This window comes from Salmo salar, chromosome ssa09, assembly GCF_905237065.1.
Source record: "Salmo salar chromosome ssa09, Ssal_v3.1, whole genome shotgun sequence".
Classification (NCBI taxonomy): domain Eukaryota; kingdom Metazoa; phylum Chordata; class Actinopteri; order Salmoniformes; family Salmonidae; genus Salmo; species Salmo salar.
Window position 1 is genome coordinate 121715845 of NC_059450.1, and position 20993 is coordinate 121736837.

A 20993-nucleotide genomic window follows, 5' to 3' on the forward strand; every position below is an offset into this window, starting at 1 on the left:
AATGACAGAATCAAGGAAAAGGCAGTTACTTAAATCTAATGAATTATAAGGAGCGGAAATTAATAATTGCGACAGAATTGTGGCGATATACATGCAATTTTTTTTTAACCCTTGGACATTTCATAAGACTATAAACCAATACCTAGAGAGATTAAAGGACGTGGTGTCCAACGCAAATAGTGGGTTAATAGAATCCCCGGTAGTGGATGGATTTGATGCCCCGTATTTTCTGCAATTAAAATTTGCTTTCCTCAGTGGAATGCGTCCTGAGATAAGTCGTGCCATCAAACAGAACCTCGTAGGGTGGGGGCTAGCAGATCTGAGGGAAGTAAGAGAGGCCAGAGGATGTCGAGACAAATACAGAGAAGGTCAGGCGCCCACAGCCAGACTCAGAGGAGGGAGGAAGGAAAGGGATGTTCAATCACATAAAACATTGAGGAAGTTTAAAACAAATGATTGGAGGGAGTACAATGGAATTATAAGTATTATTAGGTTTTGTTTATAGTCAACTTTTGGGTTTTTGAATCAGTGTAGTAGGATGAAACGACCAAGTGGTTATTTTATGGAAAAAGAAGCGCTTAGCCCTCTTTGGAAAGAAAAAAAAAAAATCCTAGGGACATGATATCTTAAAGGGGTACACACATGGCATTTTGGAAGTTTGTTTTCTGAGTTTTAATTAAACGCGTGAAATTCTTTTGATGGGGAATGTTCTGGGAACCTGGTATACAAAATGTAAAGTTCTTAGCTGTAATTTGTTTAATGTAGTAAGAAACATGCTTCTGAAAGGGTGGTATGACTTTTGACCCCTCTGGTGGCTTCCCTGTGTGGTCTGATCAGCCACATTGAAAAGCCATTTGGATTGTGAATTTAAGGTCATTGGTGATATTGATTAAGGGAATTTGTAGAACTGATAATTATGATGGAGTTAAAGTTCTTAGACAATTGATAATTTCAACCAATGAGAGGACTAAAAGGGCAAAGCCTTACACTAAGGGTAGGCTTCCTTAAGTCCATTTTTCTAGAACAATAAGGATAAAATAATCTCTCTTGGTGGAGTAAATCAGATTAGTCATTTTGATCTGATTATGTTATTTGAAAATATTTTGACCAGTAGCAGGGGTATTTTTTACATGATCTAGATAAGTTTATTTTCCCCTTAGGAAGTCAGCTGTGGTTGAAAGCAGTGTAAGAGATTTAACACAACAAGGCTGTGGAATTGATATAATAGTATTACTATATTTTGTTGTGAATAAGTTTAATAATGGTAGACTTAGGTCAACAGGACAGGGATATATGACATCTGTAGGTGATCTAGGATCATTGAGGCTATTGTGATACATTTAAGTAGATATGCAATATCTAGACAGGTTGATTTTTCTAAAACTCAGGAGTGCAACCAAGGAGACAAGACATTTCGTCAATATTTGGAAACAACCCATATGAGAAAAAGCTGGAGACAGGTAGATAGAAGGGCAGACGGAGAAATCCTCCCCTGCACTGCTGAAATCTTGAGGGTTGGGGAGTAGCAGGAAGAAAGGAGGGGGCCAGCAGGAGTAAATAGTTAGAGAATTTGGTTCGCTTAGCTTTAGGATATTAATTCATGGAGAGACTAGCGGCTCTGTTGGCAGGCATGTATTTTAGTTTTGATTTTACGTTTATGTTTGGTAAATTCGCTAGGAGGAGATATGATAATTTTGTTTAAAGTAATTTAAAGTAAAAGACTCAACCACCCCAGCCTATCACCAACGAAGGCAATCCAGGGTTTAAACAAGACATTTGACGAACAAGCTATTCGGTTGAATGGCTTTAATGAGAGGATTCATAAAAAGACTCTAAATTGCAGACGTTTCCAAAACGACAGATTTGAATGTAGCAGGTATTAAGGGTATCACCACTTGTTACGCACGCCTCTAGAAAGAGGGAACGCAACACCCTGCTACAACTTAACTCTCCGTGGTGTGAAAAAGGTATGGAAGTGTAGGTGTGAGCAAGGATGACAAAAGGCAGAGAATACCGTTTACTGGGAATTTATTCCTTCACACGGTAAGTTGGGGAAAAGGGGCTGGACGGAACCAAAGCAAAGAAACGAAATATCAAAGCCCCCTCTCCCACCTTACCTGCCTACCCACTACTTACCTAACTAGCACCACCTGGTGCACTAACCAAAATACAGGGGATGGTCCGCCCAGGTCTTTCCTAGTGTGCATAGACAAATTACTAGAGGTATATGTATGCCCGCGGGCCTCTTGCCTAAGCACTCCCTAGGTGCCTTCCCCTTCCCCCCTGGGAACAAATGAAACAGAATATTCCAAATGTCTTCACAACAAACTGAGAAAAAACTATTAACTCAGGACATTAAAGAAGCTCTGAGCAACAACTACACAGTACATACCAAATGTCTTAGCAACCACCAACATGCTATAACTCTCAACCATTATCTCTGGGTCTCCCAACAAATATCTCTCTGCAATCATCTCTTTCTGAGCAACAGAACTGGGGCTTATATAGCTTCAGAAGAAGTTAGTAATTGGAGACAGCTGCGTCCTGACGAGGGGCGGGGTCAGCTCTCCAATCATCAATGTTGATTGACCAATCAGCTGCTCGTAGAGAATTTCAGGAATCCATTTCCTGAAATACATACATGATAATACACAAACCACAACACAGAAACTGGGGAACGTAACACGCCCACCACAAAAAATGCAAACATACAGTTTGCAATAACAAAAACCAACGCATCCCCAGTTATTAAACCCGTGATAGAGCGTCGGCACCAACATTTGCCGAGCCCTTCACATAGGCTATCTGTACATTATATCTTTGTACAATCAGAGCCCACCGCATAAGGCGGCGGTTCTGATTGTACATTTGTTTCAAGAACACCAAAGGATTATGGTCCGTGAAGACCATTACAGGCAAGGCACTGGAACCCACATATACCTCAAAGAACTGTAATGCTAGCAATAAAGCCAGCGTTTCCTGTTCAATTGTGGAGTACCTTGACTGACATGAGTTGAACTTACGGGAGAAGAAACTGACAGGTCGATCCACTTCATCTTCCTGCAAGAGAACCGCACCCACCCCCCACTATACTAGCGTCTACCTCCAACTTAAAAGGTTTGTCAAAGTTGGGGGCCGCAAGCACTGGGGCACTACAAAGTAGCGCTTTAGCGGACTCAAAAGCATAGTTACAGTCCTGGGACCACTTAAATGGTACCTTCAGACTAAGCAGAGATGAAAGGGGAGCTACTACCGTCGAGAAATTCTTACAGAATGTACGATAGTAACCTACCATCCCCAGGAATCTGCGCAACTGGCGGCGAGTCGTGGGAGCAGGAAAAGCAACAATTGCTTCCACTTTGCCAGTTACTGGGCGCACTTGACCTCGTCCCACTTGTTTCCCTAAGTCAGTCACTGCAGCCTTTCCAAACTCCACTTGGCCAAATTGAGGGTTAAAGAAGCATTCTCCAACCGCTGAAACACTTTAAGGAGGCGAGATGATCAGACCAAGTAGACGAATGAATCACCACATCGTCAAGATAAGCAGTACAATTCGGCACATCCGCGAACACAATGTTAACTAGCCGCTGAAAAGTAGCAGGTGCATTACACATTCCAAAGGGCATCACAGTATATTGTACTAAGTTATCTGGCGTAACGAAAGCCGAGACGTCAGAAGCTTGAGAGGTCAGAGGCACCTGCCAATATCCTTTTAGCAAATCTAATTTACTAACGTAAGCAGCAGAGCCAATTCTATCAATGCAGTCATCTAAGCGAGGTAGAGGAAAAGAATCAGACTTTGTAATGGCATTTACTCGACGATAGTCCGTACATAAGCGAGACGTACCATCAGGCTTAGGAACAAGAATACACGGAGAACTCCAGGAGCTGTTACTGGTTTTCGCCATGTCATTCTGTAATAAATAAGCTACCTCACTTTTCATTACTTCCCTTTTCTTTGCATTAACCCGGTACGGATGCTGACTTATAGGAACAGCGTTCCCCACATCCACGTCATGGTCCAAGATGGACGTGCGACTTGGAACATCCTGAAACACAGTGAGAAAACTGTTTATCAATAAAATAAGATCCTTAGTTTGATCTTTATCCAAATGTTCCATTTGAGAGGGTAACTTTTTCAGCATCTCTGAATTACATAAGCGTTCACACTGCTGTAGCGTATGGCGTAACTCCAACCCGTCCTCCTTATCCTCCTCTAGATCCCAGCCAGGCTTCAGCACCACCGCAGCCACACTGGAGACGGCGGACTGGACCGGCTTACTTGAGCTGTTGGGAGAATCACGCACATAATATGCTTTCAGCATGTTAACATGACACATTCGGGAAGAACGCCTCCGATATGGGGTCTTTATCACATAATTGGTGTCACTGAGTTTCTTTTCCACAAGATATGGTCCAGAAAAACGTGCTGACAGATGAGCCAGGGATTGGCAACAAAACTAAAACTTGATCCCCTGGTGCAAAAGAACGGCCTTCAGCCTTTTTGTCATAATGCAACTTCATGCGTTTTTGAGTAGAGGAGAGAGACTTTTGGGCTAACGCACATACAGCGTGCAGTCTCTCCCGCATCTTACTGACATAATCCAACACATTTTTAGGGGCGCTACTGGGTGTAGGAGATAAGATATGCTCCTTCAAAACTTTTAGCGGACCCCGTGGGGTGTGTCCAAACAAGGTCAGCAGGGCTGAACCCTAAGGACTCTTGTATTGTTTCCCTAATAGCAAATAGGACAAAGGGCACCCCCTCATCCCAATCGGTACTGGTATCCATGCAATACTTGCGTACCATTGCCTTCAGCGTCTGATGCCAGCGTTCGAGAGCCCCTTGACTCTCCGGATGATACGAACTGGAGACCTGATGGGAAATACACAGCATCTTTAACACATTAGAGAACAGCTTTGACATAAAGTTGGATCCCTGATCAGTTTGGATTACTTTAGGGAGTCCAAACGTAGAGAAGAACTTCACAAGTGCCTTCACCACAGTCTTAGCCGTTATTGTACGGAGAGGTATAGCCTCTGGGTATCGAGTAGCACTGCACATTATTGTTAGTAAGAACTGGTTACCTGACCTGGTTTTCGGCAATGGACCTACACAATCAATTATCACTTTTTCAAACGGTTCCCCCACCACAGGAATCGGGCAGAGCGGCGCACGAGGAACTGTTTGATTCACTTTCCCAGTGAATTGACATACATGGCATGTTTTACAAAATTGGACAACGTCAGACTTCAAACCTGGCCAAAAGAAATGTCGAATTACTCAGTTATAAGTCTTCGTGATCCCTAAGTGTCCGGACCACGCCTGGTCATGGGCGAGTGACAACACCTGCTGTCGGAACGGTGTAGGAACAACCACTTGACACACTTCACTCCAGTCACCAACGGTGTCATGAGCTGCCCATTTACGCATCAAAACTCCTGCTTCCATAAAGTAGGCAGTCTCTTTAGTTTTAGCTTCCTCAATGGAAATTACCGAAGCAAAACACTTGCGAAGACTGATGTCTCCCTTTTGACATTCAATCACCTTCTCGGGGGTGACAGACAAAAGAATGTCATGTAATTGGGGCGCGATTTCACTTTCCCCTGCCTTAGTTTTTACGGGGTAAAAACTGTCGGCATTTCAGAAGGAATACTCGGTGCATTGTCTTCTACCTCAAACTACTCAAAAATGGAACTAGCCAAATCCACCACATCTCCTAGCTTGCGAGATTGTGCCCTCGTTAACACACAAGCTGGAAAAACATGTGGAAATGCTTGAAACAATTTCTCATCTGTAGTTCTGATTTCTGGGTTGTCTACTACCTCTAACACAGGAGTGACGTTACCACCAGCGATATCATTCCCTAGTAACAATGTGACTCCTTTTACTGGCAGTGTAGACACTACACCAATACGAAAACGTCCTGATACCAAGTCTGACACTAAGTGGACCCAGTGTAACGGTACGGGTACTGTTTTTGTCTCTATCCCCTGTAATATGACATGAGAGCCACAATACGTTTCAAAGGACCAGGGTAAAGCATCAGTAACGATTACTGACTGCACCGCCCCGGTGTCTCGTAAGATTCGTATAGGCTTTCCATCAGCTTGTTCTCCAGTTAATGAAACACAACCGGCAGATATAAACGGAGCATAGACAGGATCCGGTTTCTCAAATGCTGAATCAATATCTCGGTCCAACGGACGAGCCATAGACTTGACTAAACCCACACTTTTCATTTTTGGTGACAGGAACTGTTGCGATTTATTTTTCAAAACCAGGTAGTCCGCAATCACATGACCCTTTTGGTGACAGTAAAAACATTCACGGCCTTCATGAAAAGACTTAGGGTTATCAGAGGAAAAGCGACCTGAACGAGGCACTGATGACGTAATCGTTCGGCCTTCAAAACGAGGTGCACCAAAGACAGTCTTGTGTGTCAAAGCGTACTCATCTGCCAACACTGCTGCCTGGGCCAACGTCACCACTTTCTGTTCATTTAAATGAACTACAATTCTATCAGGGAGGTTGCTTTTAAAATCCTCCAACAGCATCAACTCCCGAATATCAGCAAAGGTGTTAGCTTTGCTGGCTGAACACCAGCGATTAAACAGAGACTCTTTGTCCCTAGCAAACTCAACAAAAGTACGTTGAGATGTTTTTTTGTGGTTCCTGAAGCGCTGTCTATAAGCTTCAGGCACTAACTCATAAGCCCGCAACACGGTAGTTTTAACTATATCATACTGTAAACTGTCTCCCAGGGAGAGAGCAGCTACTACTTCCTGGGCTTTCCCAGACAATTTACATTGTAGCAGGAGCGGCCAAACCTCGGGTGGCCAATGTAGCGCAGCGGCCACACGCTCAAAAGCAGAGAAATAGGAATCAACTTCCGACTCTCGGAATGGAGGGACTAAAGCTATATTTTTACTTACATCAAAGTGGGCTTGATGATAAGCAGCTTGTGGAGTCGCACGTTGTCGGATCCTCACCTCCTTGTCAATTTCCATTCTCCTAATTTCAAGTTCAAACTTCATCTGTCTCTTTATCTTTTGCTCCACTTCTAACCGGGCCAGCCTCACCTTCAGCCTAGCGGTCCCGCCTGAACGACCTGAAGCAGAAGATAAAGGATCGAATCGGGGCAATGTAAAGGGGGTACGAGCAACCCCTTCCTCCGCCCTGTCCGCCGACTTGGCGTCGGAAGGTCTACCCGTCTCCTCTCCTGAAGCCTCCCTCTCATCATCTTTCAACGAAAGAATGTGTTCTCTCACTAAACCCTCCCTGACTAGCACCAAAAGTTCAGCCTTTAGGGCTTTCTCGGGGATAACAAACCCATAATGGTCAGCTACAGCTAAAAGGTCTGCTTTCCGAAACCTCACCAAAGAATCAATAGAGGGCGCTTCAAAAAACTTGGAGATGGCTGAGGCAGCCATCTTGTACACAGAAGTCCACTGAACACACAAACTAAACTAGTCACCCAAACTCACAACCTACCATCACACTTCAATCACAAATCACAGAGAGCTCAGTGCAGCAGGGTTCGGTGGGTTTAATGGAATCCCGGATGAGCCCCCATTATGTTACGCACGCCTCTAGATAGAGGGAACGCAACACCCTGCTACAACTTAACTCTCCGTGGTGTGAAAAAGGTATGGAAGTGTAGGTGTGAGCAAGGATGACAAAAAGGCAGAGAATACCGTTTACTGGGAATTTATTCCTTCACGCGGTAAGTTGAGGAAAAGGGGCTGGACGGAACCAAAGCAAAGAAACTAAATATCAAAGCCCCCTCTCCTACCTTACCTGCCTACCCACTACTTACCTAACTAGCACCACCTGGTGCACTAACCAAAATACAGGGGATGGTCCGCCCAGGTCTTTCCTAGTGTGCATAGACAATAAATTACTACGGGTATATGTATGCCCGCGGACCTCTTGCCTAAGCACTCCCTAGGTGCCTTCCCCTTCCCCCCTGGGAACAAATGAAACAGAATATTCCAAATGTCTTCACAACAAACTGAGAAAAAAACTATTAACTCAGGACATTAAAGAAGCTCTCTCTGAGCAACAACTACACAGTACATACCAAAAGTCTTAGCAACCACCAACATGCTATAACTCTCAACCATTATCTCTGGGTCTCCCAACAAATATCTCTCTGCAATCATCACTCTTTCTGAACAACAGAACTGGGGCTTATATAGCTTCAGAAGAAGTTAGTAATTGGAGACAGCTGCGTCCTGACGAGGGGGCGGGGTCAGCTCTCCAATCATCAATGTTGATTGACCAATCAGCTGCTCGTAGAGAATTTCAGGAATCCATTTCCTGAAATACATACATGATAATACACAAACCACAACACAGAAACTGGGGAACGTAACACCACTGTTGAAAAATTACATTGATGCCCTGACAAAAGAAAACAAGGAGTTGCGCATAAGCCAGTGCTGAACAGGACCGATACAAGCGCCGATGGGGGGCTGAGACTGAACGGGTTACCTGAAACTGATGGTGAGAATATCAGAGGGATGGTGTTTGTCATTATTGGGACGTTTGTTCCATATCACTCTGCTACCCTGAACATCGCGGTATATGTTGTACACAGTCTCGGAGACAAGAGAAAGGAGAAGAACAGACAGGTCATCATTATGTTTGTGTAGCGTGGTTCGTTCTGCGTTGTGTATTTTTATTTAGGACACTGCCACAACTGGAATGCTGATGGTAGAATCATTTTTATTCGACCTGCACACGAAGAGACAACACACAATATGTTAGCCCTCGGTGCAGTCACAGCTCTCGGGCACCTTGCTAGTTGAAGGTCCGGCAAAAGAGCGGGAACTGCATACATACATTCAGTGTCCAACAGCACACTATACAATTAAAATGATATACAACATATTCGGAACAAAATAAAAGACATACCTGCACACGAAGAGACAACACACAATATGTTAGCCCTCGGTGCAGTCACAGCTCTCGGGCACCTGCGTGAGCACATAGCAACTCACTCAAACACGGTCCCAAATACTCCCGAGTTACAATAGGTACCCTAATTAGCGAGCTTGGTGAAAGTTATTAACATAAATCTTTATAATTGTTCACATTGTAACAAAACCTATAGTTGCATAACAGCACTTTATGTAACTTTACCACAGTTTTACATTGACAAATTACAGCGCCAAGGACAACATACCTTGCTAGTTGAAGGTCCGGCAAAAGAGAACGATAAAATGGTACGTAAGTACGGATAACCCGCGATGGACCAAACCAAAATATACAAACTTTTACAATTAGGTGTATTTACAATATAGATATCAAAAAATGTTTGTACACCGAAAAATAACATTAACTATGCTGCTGTAATTAAATAAAGAAAACACATTGAATTATTATTATTGTTATTAACTTATTAACATCCCCTCTTGACCTGGCCTACTTGAACTGTCCTTGTGCGCAACTTGGTGTATAATCTAGGGGAACAACGTCACTCTACTACATTCACCCCCACTGTTTTACACTAGATTATAGGCACAAAACAAAACACATTACCTCGAAGGTAACAAAGCAAAGAAAGAAAAAAAATCACACCCACAGAGCGACGGAGTAACCCAGTGTAGTCCCTTAAGTCTAGACCCACAAATGGTCAATCAGCTGGAAAGCTATCCCGCGAAGGATTAGGAAAAATAAGAGGTAGCTAATCCCTTATTCAATCGTATACAAAAAATGCCAAATACATTTTATGCTGATGAACTACACACAAAGTTACATGAATTGTCAAAAATATTAGACCAACCCACACATCACTCTAAGACCCAGTTAGATAACCACATACACACAAAAAAAGAAAAGGTAGGCAATATCCTACCGTTACTGAGAAACCAAGAACGGTTTCAATTCCTGTGTAGACATAGTTTGGATTAGCCTATTCACTGGCTTAATAAATCTACCTAGTCTTGTCCGAACACCCTCACCCAAAAACCTAGCAGGAATGTCACGGACAGCACTAACCATGCTCAGAGGTCTAACCTCAGGTTGGGGAATACTACAACTCGGCCTATCCGGAGCCAGCACACTTTCAGTTACAGACTCAACACTAGTAGTGTCAGACGACTGATCAGAATCCTGGTAGATTGCCACAGACCACACTGACAAAGCATCTTCAACCAAGTTAACAACATCTGTCACAGCACCATCCCCACTGAATGGAGTTTCGCCATCAGAACTCTTGTAGGCTTTGGGGATCTCTCTCTGGTCTACTTCTACTGAGCACACCTCACTCAAGGGGACGTCATATGGCCGTTCCACTTCACTTCCATCAACTGGGACTTCACCATCCTCTTGGAATATCCTCCCAGAAGACTCAGGAAGGCTTGCTACCCAGTGAACAGTCCTTGCGTCCCTCCCATCCATTTTGCTGGACGTTGCAGACATCTCAGAGAACACGTCACCACTCGATAGATATCCGTGACTCTCAGGTTCCTCCCAAGAAGGCAAAGGCAGAAAGTTGACTGGCATAATCAGGTTCCTATGCACCGTCTTGATGCGTCCAGTGGTAGGGTGCTGTATACGATATGTGTTCAGTGAGCTGTTCTTCGCAACAACTATGTACACCGCACTGTCCCAGCGATCAGCCAGTTTCTTCTTGCCCCTCTCTCCCTTGTTAGCAAGTAGAACTCTGTCTCCCTTCTCTACCGAATGACCCTTCGACCATCTGTTGTAGGCCTCGGCTTGTCTCTTTTGTTGCTTACTAGCATGCTGCTGAGCCAATGTCATGGCTTCTCTCAGATCCTCACCCAAAGACTGGACATACTTATCCACATCGACCGTGTCCCCATCCAACAGCACACTTTCAAACATAACATCTACTGGCAGCCTAGGGGTGCGTCCAAACATCAAGAAGAAGGGCGGAAACCCAGTAGTCTCGTGAACAGTGCAGTTATAGGAGAATGTCAATGTGTTCAACATCTGAGGCCATTTAGCCTTGGACCTAGCTGGCAGAGCTCTAATCATCCCACCCAGCGTGCGATTTAGACGTTCTGCTTGACCGTTCCCCATGGGATGATAAGGTGTGGTGTGGGACTTTCCAACACCAGTGTCGTGTCTTTGGGGTACCATTAAACTGAAGACATGTTTATCAATTAACTCCCTGTAATTATTATCACGCGATTAAACTGATTAATCGTTTAATTGTAATTAACTAGGAGATCGGGGCACCAAGGAGAATATTCCGATTACAAAGTTATAATTTTCCTAATATAACTTTCCTATTTTATAATATAGGCCGATTATCTTCTGGTTTAAATGGTGTATTTTACCTCGCGTTCAGTCTCATTCCAAACGTCGTAAATTGTTGTATCTGCACGAACCCAGTCTTTACTAAAATCATCCATACATCAATTGTCTTAAAATCATTTATTTACTACACTAAATAATTAACAGAAAACATACAAACAGTAATTATCGTCACAAAGGATTGGTATAGTAATGTGCGCTAATGGCTAACAGGCATGGCTGGTCTGTTAGACAATGGGTCATAAACGGTCAGCTGAGAAGGTACACAGAGTTCATTAATATTAACAAATGACAATTGAAGGCTCGCTCATTCGGGAACAATTGCAATCAATATATATTTACGCTCATGTGTCGTCGTTCTTTGTTGGAGCGTCGTTCTGTGGAGAGTTTTGTCTCTCTCTCTCTCGGTTAGAATGGATCTTTCAAAGCGACATTCATTCATGTCGTCATAGAATGGATGTTTCGTTGGTCTTCGCGTTCGATGATATAATTTACTTAGCTGCAGACTAATAATTAATATCAAAGACTTGTTCTTATTCTGTCGGTATCAATAGTCTAAAAGTTAACCACGTGGTATGGTTCACTTTCAGTAGAGGAATTGGATGGTAAAACCTATTGGCCATGGAGTGGAGGCCTGGTCTAAAGAAATGTAAATCAGGGTGGGTTTTATAGTGACCCTTGAACAGGCTTGTCAAATGACGCCTGGTCCTGTATGTGTCCCTGGGGGCATGCCTATGACTGAGTTAGACTTGGTTACAGAAATACAATTCTATCACATTACATCAGTACATAGCATCTCAATGTATTACAAAAGCTTTATCCTTATTAATACATTCTATACAACCATTATGATGCAAGTCTCAAGCTGAGGCTATTATATAAACAGTTTTATGGTAATATGGCTATATTGTCTCTTCTGAGTATCACAAAATTGTACCAAGCGTACCAGTTCGTAGCTGGATTCTTCACCAATCTTCCATACCTTCTCCAGAACACACATGTCGCTTGGCTCCCCAATTCTGTGAGTTGGAAGAATTTCCTGTGTCTCTCTATGGGCCATGTGGCCAGAGACTCTCCTGGAATTTTAGAGTTTTTACAACCCTTTCACACAGGGCCTGGGTTGGGGGGAAGGTAGGTTGGGTGGTGGTGCAAAAGGGAGGGGGTCAACTGTCCTCCCTGTACCAAAAGAGGCCAACGTCATGACACCAGATAACTGAAGTAATTCTGCAATAAGTGAACTTTCAAAGTTAGCACCCCTGTCAGAATGGATACAATCAGCGAACCCATAAACGCAGAAGAAATTATTCCAGAGAACACGAGCCACAGTCTTAGCAGACTGGTTTGGACACGGATACGCACATGCCAGCTTAGTAAAGTGATCAGTCACTACTAACACATCAATAGACGTGTTGTTTGAATCTTCTGCAGTCCAGAAATCAATACACACAAGTTCCAAAGGTGCCGTTGTCACAATGGAGACAAGTGGAGCTCTTGCTTCAGGCTCAGGTGCTTTACTCAACACGCATCTCTTACAGTGGGCCACGTATTCCTTGACATCCTTTTCCATAGAGTCCCAGTAAAACCGCTGTCTCGTAAGCCACAATGTGCGCTGCTGACCCTGATGACCAGCATCATCATGAACTCCCCTTCAACACAAGGCCTCTCAAAGACACAGGTACAACATACTGGAATATTTTCTTCTTACTCACTGGGTGTTTTGAGACACGATACAGAATCCCTAACCGCGTGGTGAGTTTTCCCCACTGTCTTAGAGTATAAACTGTTTCATTAGCTTCAAGGACTCGCTCTCTCCTAGATGGGCACCGGCCTCTATCTACAAAGAACATGACTCTGCTGATGACAGGATCCAGTGACTGGTTATCATACAGCTCCTTGTGTGTAAAGACAGGTAAAGGGCTCTGACACACGGACATCAACTTCTCAAGGTGCTGCGCATGTGAAATGGCCCTCACCGTGGCACCATCATCCCATCGGCGGTGAGCATGGAGGACAGCAGACACCTCTTCACAGGAAACCAACCCACTGACATCGTCTCCAGCTCTACTTAACTCACTCCCAGGAGCCATAGACGTTCCACAGCCAGCCTCGGGCTGTTCACAGGAGAGGCGGAACATGTCTTGAACATCACCCACTCGAAGACCTCTGGCTTCCTCCAGCAGGACATCATATGGGATTCTTGTCAGTCGGTGCAAAACTGTGGAGCGGACAAATGGCTCTCTGCTCAAGGCATCAGCATCGACATTCTTGGGACCCGGTATGTACTGGATATCAAAGTCAAAGGGTGCCAGCTTTGCGACCCATCTCTGCTCACATGCATCAAGTCTCGGCTTTGTAAGAATATATTTGAGTGGATTGTTGTCGGTCCACACAGTAAACTTATGCCCTCGCAGCCAATGGCTGAATTTATCATGAATGGCCCATGGGTGGTCATCAGTCAGCCGTATGCGATGGCAGAACCCCTTTGCCTCACCACAATCTAGGCTATGTCTAGAGAACACTGTGTCATACTTCCCAATTAAATTGACAAGTTTATCCTTCCAGAACTGTGAAACTGGACACTCCTCAACAGACAGGCCTTGAAGTCCAAGATTGCTCAGTGTACTGTTGCCATGAACTACACTGCCACCAACTGAACTCTTAGCTGTCAGACTGCCGTGTGAGCTGTCACATTGAACTTTAGCCACGTTCTGGTAAGCTGCTTGCTGCTTGACATCATCAAAATCCTCTAATGCAATGCAAGGATACACATCCGCCACTTTAGCATTTCGTCTCAGGGTAACTGGTGATGTTGTTGGATTCACTATCTTCACAGGTAGTTACGCCCCACAGAGGCGTAACTACTCTCCCCACTAGTATGTGTCGATTCACACACCGAGACGTGCTGGGCTCGACAACAACAGTACTGCCCACAGAGAGTTTTGTCTTTGGGGGTAGGCGGCCCCACACCAGATGCTCACTCATGGGTTGGAGCGTTACTGCTCTCTTCAACTTAATGGTGCCTACTTTATCTGGGATGGAGTCTTCTCTCCATCTCTCCAGATTTGACAGGAGACGCAGGAAGTGGCTGTCATCGCACTGGCTAGAGGAACCTGGTGTACCCACCACCCGCCAGTAGCTGTCATTTGATTTGAACTGTCTAATCAAAGACTTCAACACATTAGTGCCCACAATGAGTTCATCAACCTGCCCATCTACAATAAGCACTGGGACTGCATAGCTGAAGCCATAAAGCTGAATTTTTAAATCACACATGCCCACTGGGCTAGTTTGCTTCCCACCACAACCCACCAGGATGATATCTGAAGGAGCTAGAAAGTTCCCCTCTACCACTCCTGCCTCCCTCAACCGAGGTACAATATCTGCGCGCAGAGTAGTAGCCATGGACCCACTATCTAACATCCCCTTCAGCTCAACTTTATCCTGTACTAGCACAGAGGTGTAAAACAAACTGTCATTCTGAGTAATTCTCATTGTGTTCTGAAAAATGACTGTGTTGTTCTTGGGTACTGACTCACAAAAGTAAGAATAAACAGATTCGATATCATCATCAGTGGAGGAAAAACAAGACTGCCCCACATTGCCCTCCTCAGAATGGAGGCATTCTAGTTTTCCTGAGACCTGCCAGTCTGTCCACTCTGTCGCTGCCCAGCCTCACTACAGTCAAAGCTCATGTGGCCTGGAGAGAAGCACTTGAAGCACAGCTGGTGCATCTGACAGTGAGCTTTGGTCCAGTGATTAGTGCTTCCACAGACGGGCGCACTCACGCTGACGTTTGTGGAACTGTTTACGGGGCCCTCTGTTCACAGACTGAGTATTGCTGACCAGAGCCTTCTCTAACAAAGTCAAAACCTTCTCTAATGTCTCACCCTCAGATATAGATGGTGCCTGGTCTGGTTCACGGCCACATTGAGAAAAGGATGACACCTTAGGTCTGTTCACAGGACCCACTCCCTCCTGGGGGGAGTCAAAGACGGCAGCCACCTGCTGTGAAAGTTGTGTCCTACATGCTTTACGTTCCCTTAACAGTTCATCCAACTGATTGTGTACCTCACTGGCTGTCCAGTCACGAAGGGGTTTACTCTTGAACACTTGGGCCAACTCTTTATCAGGACAGTTGCGTACAAACATGACTGCCAACTCTGAGCACTCATTGGGTAGGGTCCTGCCCTCACTCACAAGGTACTGTTTGGCTGCCTCTGCAGCTTTGTTAAGCCTAATCCAGAAATCAATTTGACCCTCATTAGCATATGGTTTGATTGAATAGAAATCAGCTAATGGCATACCTGAGCAGACAGTATCCCCAAAGTGTTGCTTGAGAACACTGAACACCGCCTTAACATCTGTGACAACAGGGTTGTTACGCATCCAGACTTTGGTCGCATCCCGTGCCCTCCCCATGAGCCTAGACATCACCTCCCCAACATTCTCAGACCCAGTGTAACCCCTCTTCTCTAAGTAGACTCCCATTAACTCCTCCCACTCCAGGACAGAGTACTTATCTGAGCCATCACCCCTAAAGAAAGGTGGAGGACTAACATCGGACTTCACAACCAGATTCAGCTTGGACGCATCAATAAAGGTTGACCCACACTGCTCAGGCAGGGGAAACTGCTGGGGTTGGTGAGGGGACAGGCAGGAGAAAGACTTGAAACCCCAGACTGCAGTAAACTCGCTCTGATAGATTCACCTATCTCTGAACCAATCTGCTTAATAATGTCACTAAGCTGACTCGGAGGCGTCCCATTATCACTGAGGACTGTGGATGATGGTACATCAAAAGACAGAGGTGGGATACCCTGGTCAGGTGGAACAAACAGCCTACCCCTCCCAGCGCTTGCAAACTCAGGACTAGCAAACGCTCTACTCCCAGGAGCTGACTGTACAAGTGGTGTAAATGCAAGGACACCCCTCCCTCTACCCACACTAAAATCCCCAGCATAACTAAATTTGTGGACTTGAGAGTCTTCCATGGCTCAACAGAGCACTAAAATACAATGTAACTTACTGCATTCAAATACAAAAAAAAATTGCAATAAACAAATTCATCAAAAACATACAAATAAGCACGAATACCTGTATCTAATGAGTATGCTACACTCACATTCACTGTTTACAGTATATATTAGCTTACAGCAAACCATCAACAAATGCGCATGCGCAGGTCGTGCGCCTCAGCCACATGCACAGCTCCCGGGATCGGCTTGAGCTGACCAGTCGGCAGGTCACGGCACCAGTTTGTAGCGTGGTTCGTTCTGCGTTGTGTATTTTTATTTAGGACACTGCCACAACTGGAATGCTGATGGTAGAATCATTTGTATTCGACCTGCACACGAAGAGACAACACACAATATGTTAGCCCTCGGTGCAGTCACAGCTCTCGGGCACCTTGCTAGTTGAAGGTCCGGCAAAAGAGAACGATAAAATGGTACTAAGTACGGATAACCCGCGATGGACCAAACCAAAATATACAAACTTTTACAATTAGGTGTATTTACAATATAGATATCAAAAAATGTTTGTACACCGAAAAATAACATTAACTATGCTGCTGTAATTAAATAAAGAAAACACATTGAATTATTATTAACTTATTAACATCCCCTCTTGACCTGGTCTACTTGAACTGTCCTTGTGCGCAACTTGGTGTATAATCTAGGGGAACAACATCACTCTACTACATTTGCGTTGAGCGGTTGAGGAACGTGAGAGACGAGGTTTGGAGAGCTGCGAAGCTGGCGCCGATCTGCAGGGAGAAAGGCATGCGCTTTGCAGAAGAATTGAGCAAGCGCGACAGGGATGCCGGTGGAAGCTGTGGCCACAAGTCGATGAGGAGAGACGCAGGTGGTAAAAGCATTCTTTCACCAGGGTGTTGCTGTCATTGACCGCCGCAGGATCTTTCACCAGGGGTTTGCTGTCATTGACCGCCGCAGGGTGGAGGCACGTGACTGACTGATTCACGCTTTACGAGTTGAAGCCGTATACTTTTTCAACTGGTGAGTTTATTCATTCAATCGTTTATCTGAACACGGCATATAGGTGATATTGCGTAGGGCGGTAATGTTTGCAGTGGCGAGTTTTGGATGTGAGCATTAACCAACGTAAGCATACTAAATGTGTTTTTGTTCGTCATTTTGTTTCAAGATCGATATTATGTAAGTACATCTCCATTTATTTTTAATATGGCTTGATTAGCCTTCAGATATGTATTTATTTAAAGTTTGAGAGTTTAATTGAAGATGTAAACTATTGATATAAGATGTGTTATTACACGATCTATCAATTTATTTTCCTTTGTATGGTCGTTACTGTTCGTCAAGTTAATTTTGATGGGCATATGCTACTTTAATATTGTTCAGGGTCCCTGTTTATTTAACTATTTTTCTAGGATACTCTTCAATATTTATCTTTCCGAATTTATCCTTGAACACCAAGGGTTTACGTAACAATATAAAACGCAAGGCAATTTTTAGTTTTTGTAAAGATTCATTAAAGGCCAATTGTTTTTTATTTCTAGAGACACATTCCTCAGATGCTGACTTAAAATGTGGTGACAAGATCATTTTTAGCCATGACTCATCTCATTCTGCTGGTGTGGCAATACTTTTCAGACGTTTTCCAGGTACAGTTTGAGAAAGCAGGTGTGATGATGAGGGTCACTGGATATCTATTGTTTTTGAATATAAAGGGTCACGTTACATATTGGTAAATATGTATGGTTATAACATACAGTAAAAAAAAGTATATTCTAATATCTAGTAAAGTCTTAACTGAGTTGAAAAACAAATATTCAACAGATATCATTATTGTTGGAGGTGATCATGTTGTTCCTGTTGACTGGATGGATAGGTATCCCACCAAGCATTCAGCCTATTGTGTCAGGAATCCCGCTTTCTGAGTCTGTTTTCTGCCTGAGCTGACTTTTTTTTGTTTTGGAGTCTTTTGTCTGAGGTTCCTGAACGCACCCTCTCTGGTTGCCAGGCGACGAAGCTAGGCGGGAGAACCTTTGATTACCCGCTGACCTGACATCCATTCCCTGCCGGATCGTTAGCAACGAACAGTATGTTGTGCCAGCGTATCAGCCTCATGTTTCCTGAGTTTGTTTTGTTATTCTGTAGTTGTTGCCGGTTACTCACTCCCGTTTACTGTCTACAATCATTCTCCCGGAACATTCAACTCCCATGCCTGGCCGTCGGTGGATTCAGTGACATCATTTGATCAACCTATTCACTCTCATCAACTCACCTCCGCTGCCGCTCCGTCTCCTGGATTATTCAATTTACACATCAAGACTACCAATAAATACTCACCTTCATTTTACTCACCTTGTCCTGGTCTGCTTCTGGGTTCTGTCTTAGAGAATCGTGACATATTGTTGCAGTAACTTAATAACTCTTCATTTGTTCTCCAACTTTCAACTTTCCAATATTTGGCATTCTCAGAATCCAACTTTTCTTGGTTTAACTCTACAACTAGCTACAGACAATTCAAATCTACAATTGATTATTGGTTGGTATCTTCCAGTCTTATGCATCTTGTCGGTGAATGTAGTATTTCCTCAGGTACTCTGACAGACCATTGTTCCATTATTCTTTCCTTTTGTTTCGATAAATACAAGATTTTCTAAAGCATACTGGAAATGTAACTCTTCTTTTAAAGAATGACTCATTTTGTTTACAGTCTAGAACTCTTATCAGAGAGACCTGTCTCGATTCTGCACTTTCTTCTACTATCAAATGGGACATTATTAAATTCAGAATTTGATGTCTTGCCGTCACTACTGGTAAAATGCTAGCTCGGAAAAGATTCTCCAAGCAGATATTATTATTGTTGATATTAACAGGCTGAGCAATAAACTTGATTTAAATGAAGATGAAAAAGCCAACCTTGCTAAATGCCAATGTGAACTGGACGACATATACAACGATAAGGCACAAGGTGCCTTCATCCGATTGAGAGAAACCACAGGCTAGGAATAGTATTTCATCCATTTATGTAAATGACACTATCTGATGATCTTGAAGTGATTAATAAGAAAATACACTCTTTCTACAGTACGCTGTATCAATCTCATCTTTCGGAAGGCGACTTGGATTCCTTTTCTTTGGTTTCAATTAATAACTCTGTTAAGCCTATAGAAGAAAGGTTTAAGAAACTGTGATTCTGATATAGATATGACTGAGTTGGACCAAGCCATTAAACAAATGCCTATAGGTAAATCTCCTGCACCGGATGGTCTGACTCCTGAATTCTATTGACATTTCTGGCTTGATATTAGAGAGTTATTGCTTTCGGTCTACAAAGAGGGTATTGCTAATGCTATCTTACCCCCTTCTTTGAGACAGGGACTAATAGTTCTTATTCCCAAACCAAAGGACTCTTTTTACCTGGACACCAATTACATTGTTGGCAACTGGCTATAAGTTACTAGCCCATGTCTATGCCAAACGTTTCAGATAGAGACTCTTTAAACAGCGATAATAGGATTAATTCCATAAGAGTTTCATTAAGTCAGTGGCTGCAACGCGATATCTCAATTTTGGGTTGCATTATTTTGTCCAAGACTGATTGTTTATCTAGAATCATATACCCAAGTCAGTCCCTTTTTCTTTCTTCTAATACATTTTTTTTTTTAAAGTCAATTCTGTAATATTTAGATTTGTTTGGAGGAATACAACACGTTATATTCAGAAATCTCAATTTGTGAAAGACAAGATCGTGGAGGTTAACAGGCTATTGATTTTTAGTCGTTAGTGGGTACTTTTAGAATGAAATGGTTGAATTTATGTCTGTCTAATCCTATTTCTATGTGGTATCATATCCCTAACAGTCAATTTAATAAACTTGGTGGACTTGAGAATTCCTAATGAAATGTGACTTTGACCCTACAAAATTACCTGTGAATTTGTCAAAGTTTCACCAGCAAATTGTATTTGCCTGGAAAATGATATTCACGCACAATTTTTCCCTCCACAAAACATTGATTTGGAATAATAGAGTCATTTAAAATGAATAGGAAATCCATTTTCAAAGGCCTTTGGTTTGACAAGGGTATGTGATTTGTTAGACAACACTGGGGAGTTTCTGCCGTTTGATGAGTTCATTGGTAAATTTCAGGTTAATATTAGTCAGAGAGAATATATTTAAGGTTTGCAAAGTAATTCCACTTCCTTTACTTGGACTTATTAAGAACACTTTGTTATATTATGAGGTTGTTCCCTCTTTTCTAAGTTTACAAATGAATGACTTGAACCATTTGGATAAAATATTCAACAATAAGTGGATACGATTGGGAGTTAATTAAGTCATTTTTGGTGATTATAATTCAATATATTGCTATGGAAGTGACCAAACCATGCTATGGTTAAAAACGACTACCTTTTACCTTAATTGTCCAGTTATCCCAAAAGTTAAAGAAACCAATTTTTGAATATTTTCTTACATATGATTAATGATTTCTTGCACAAAATATTACATTTTGACAAAATGCCTTGTTTTTTTTGTTCCTCTGATTCAGAATCTATAGAGCATTTATTTTTTCATGCCGCCATTCTAGTAAACTATGGCTTGAAATTCATGAATGGTTGTGTATAAAATCTCCAGAATTCCCTAAGTTTACCTTTGATGATGTTAAATGGCATTATGCTTATTCTTGTAATTCCGATCATAACTGTTTTATTAACAT

At 43.0% G+C, this 20993-nt stretch overlaps 1 protein-coding gene across 1 annotated transcript; it reads right to left on the minus strand.

Moving 5' to 3' along the window:
* Window positions 1-284: 284 nt before the first annotated feature.
* LOC106612523 (uncharacterized) lies at window positions 285-12675 on the minus strand. Its single transcript, XM_045687008.1, has 5 exons — window positions 12497-12675; window positions 10007-11088; window positions 4800-4876; window positions 4157-4287; window positions 285-319 (listed from the first exon to the last, which is right to left on the minus strand). The coding sequence occupies exons 2-5, from the start codon at window positions 11051-11053 to the stop codon at window positions 285-287; spliced, it is 1290 nt and encodes a 429-aa protein (XP_045542964.1). The 5' UTR covers window positions 11054-11088; window positions 12497-12675.
* Window positions 12676-20993: the final 8318 nt, after the last annotated feature.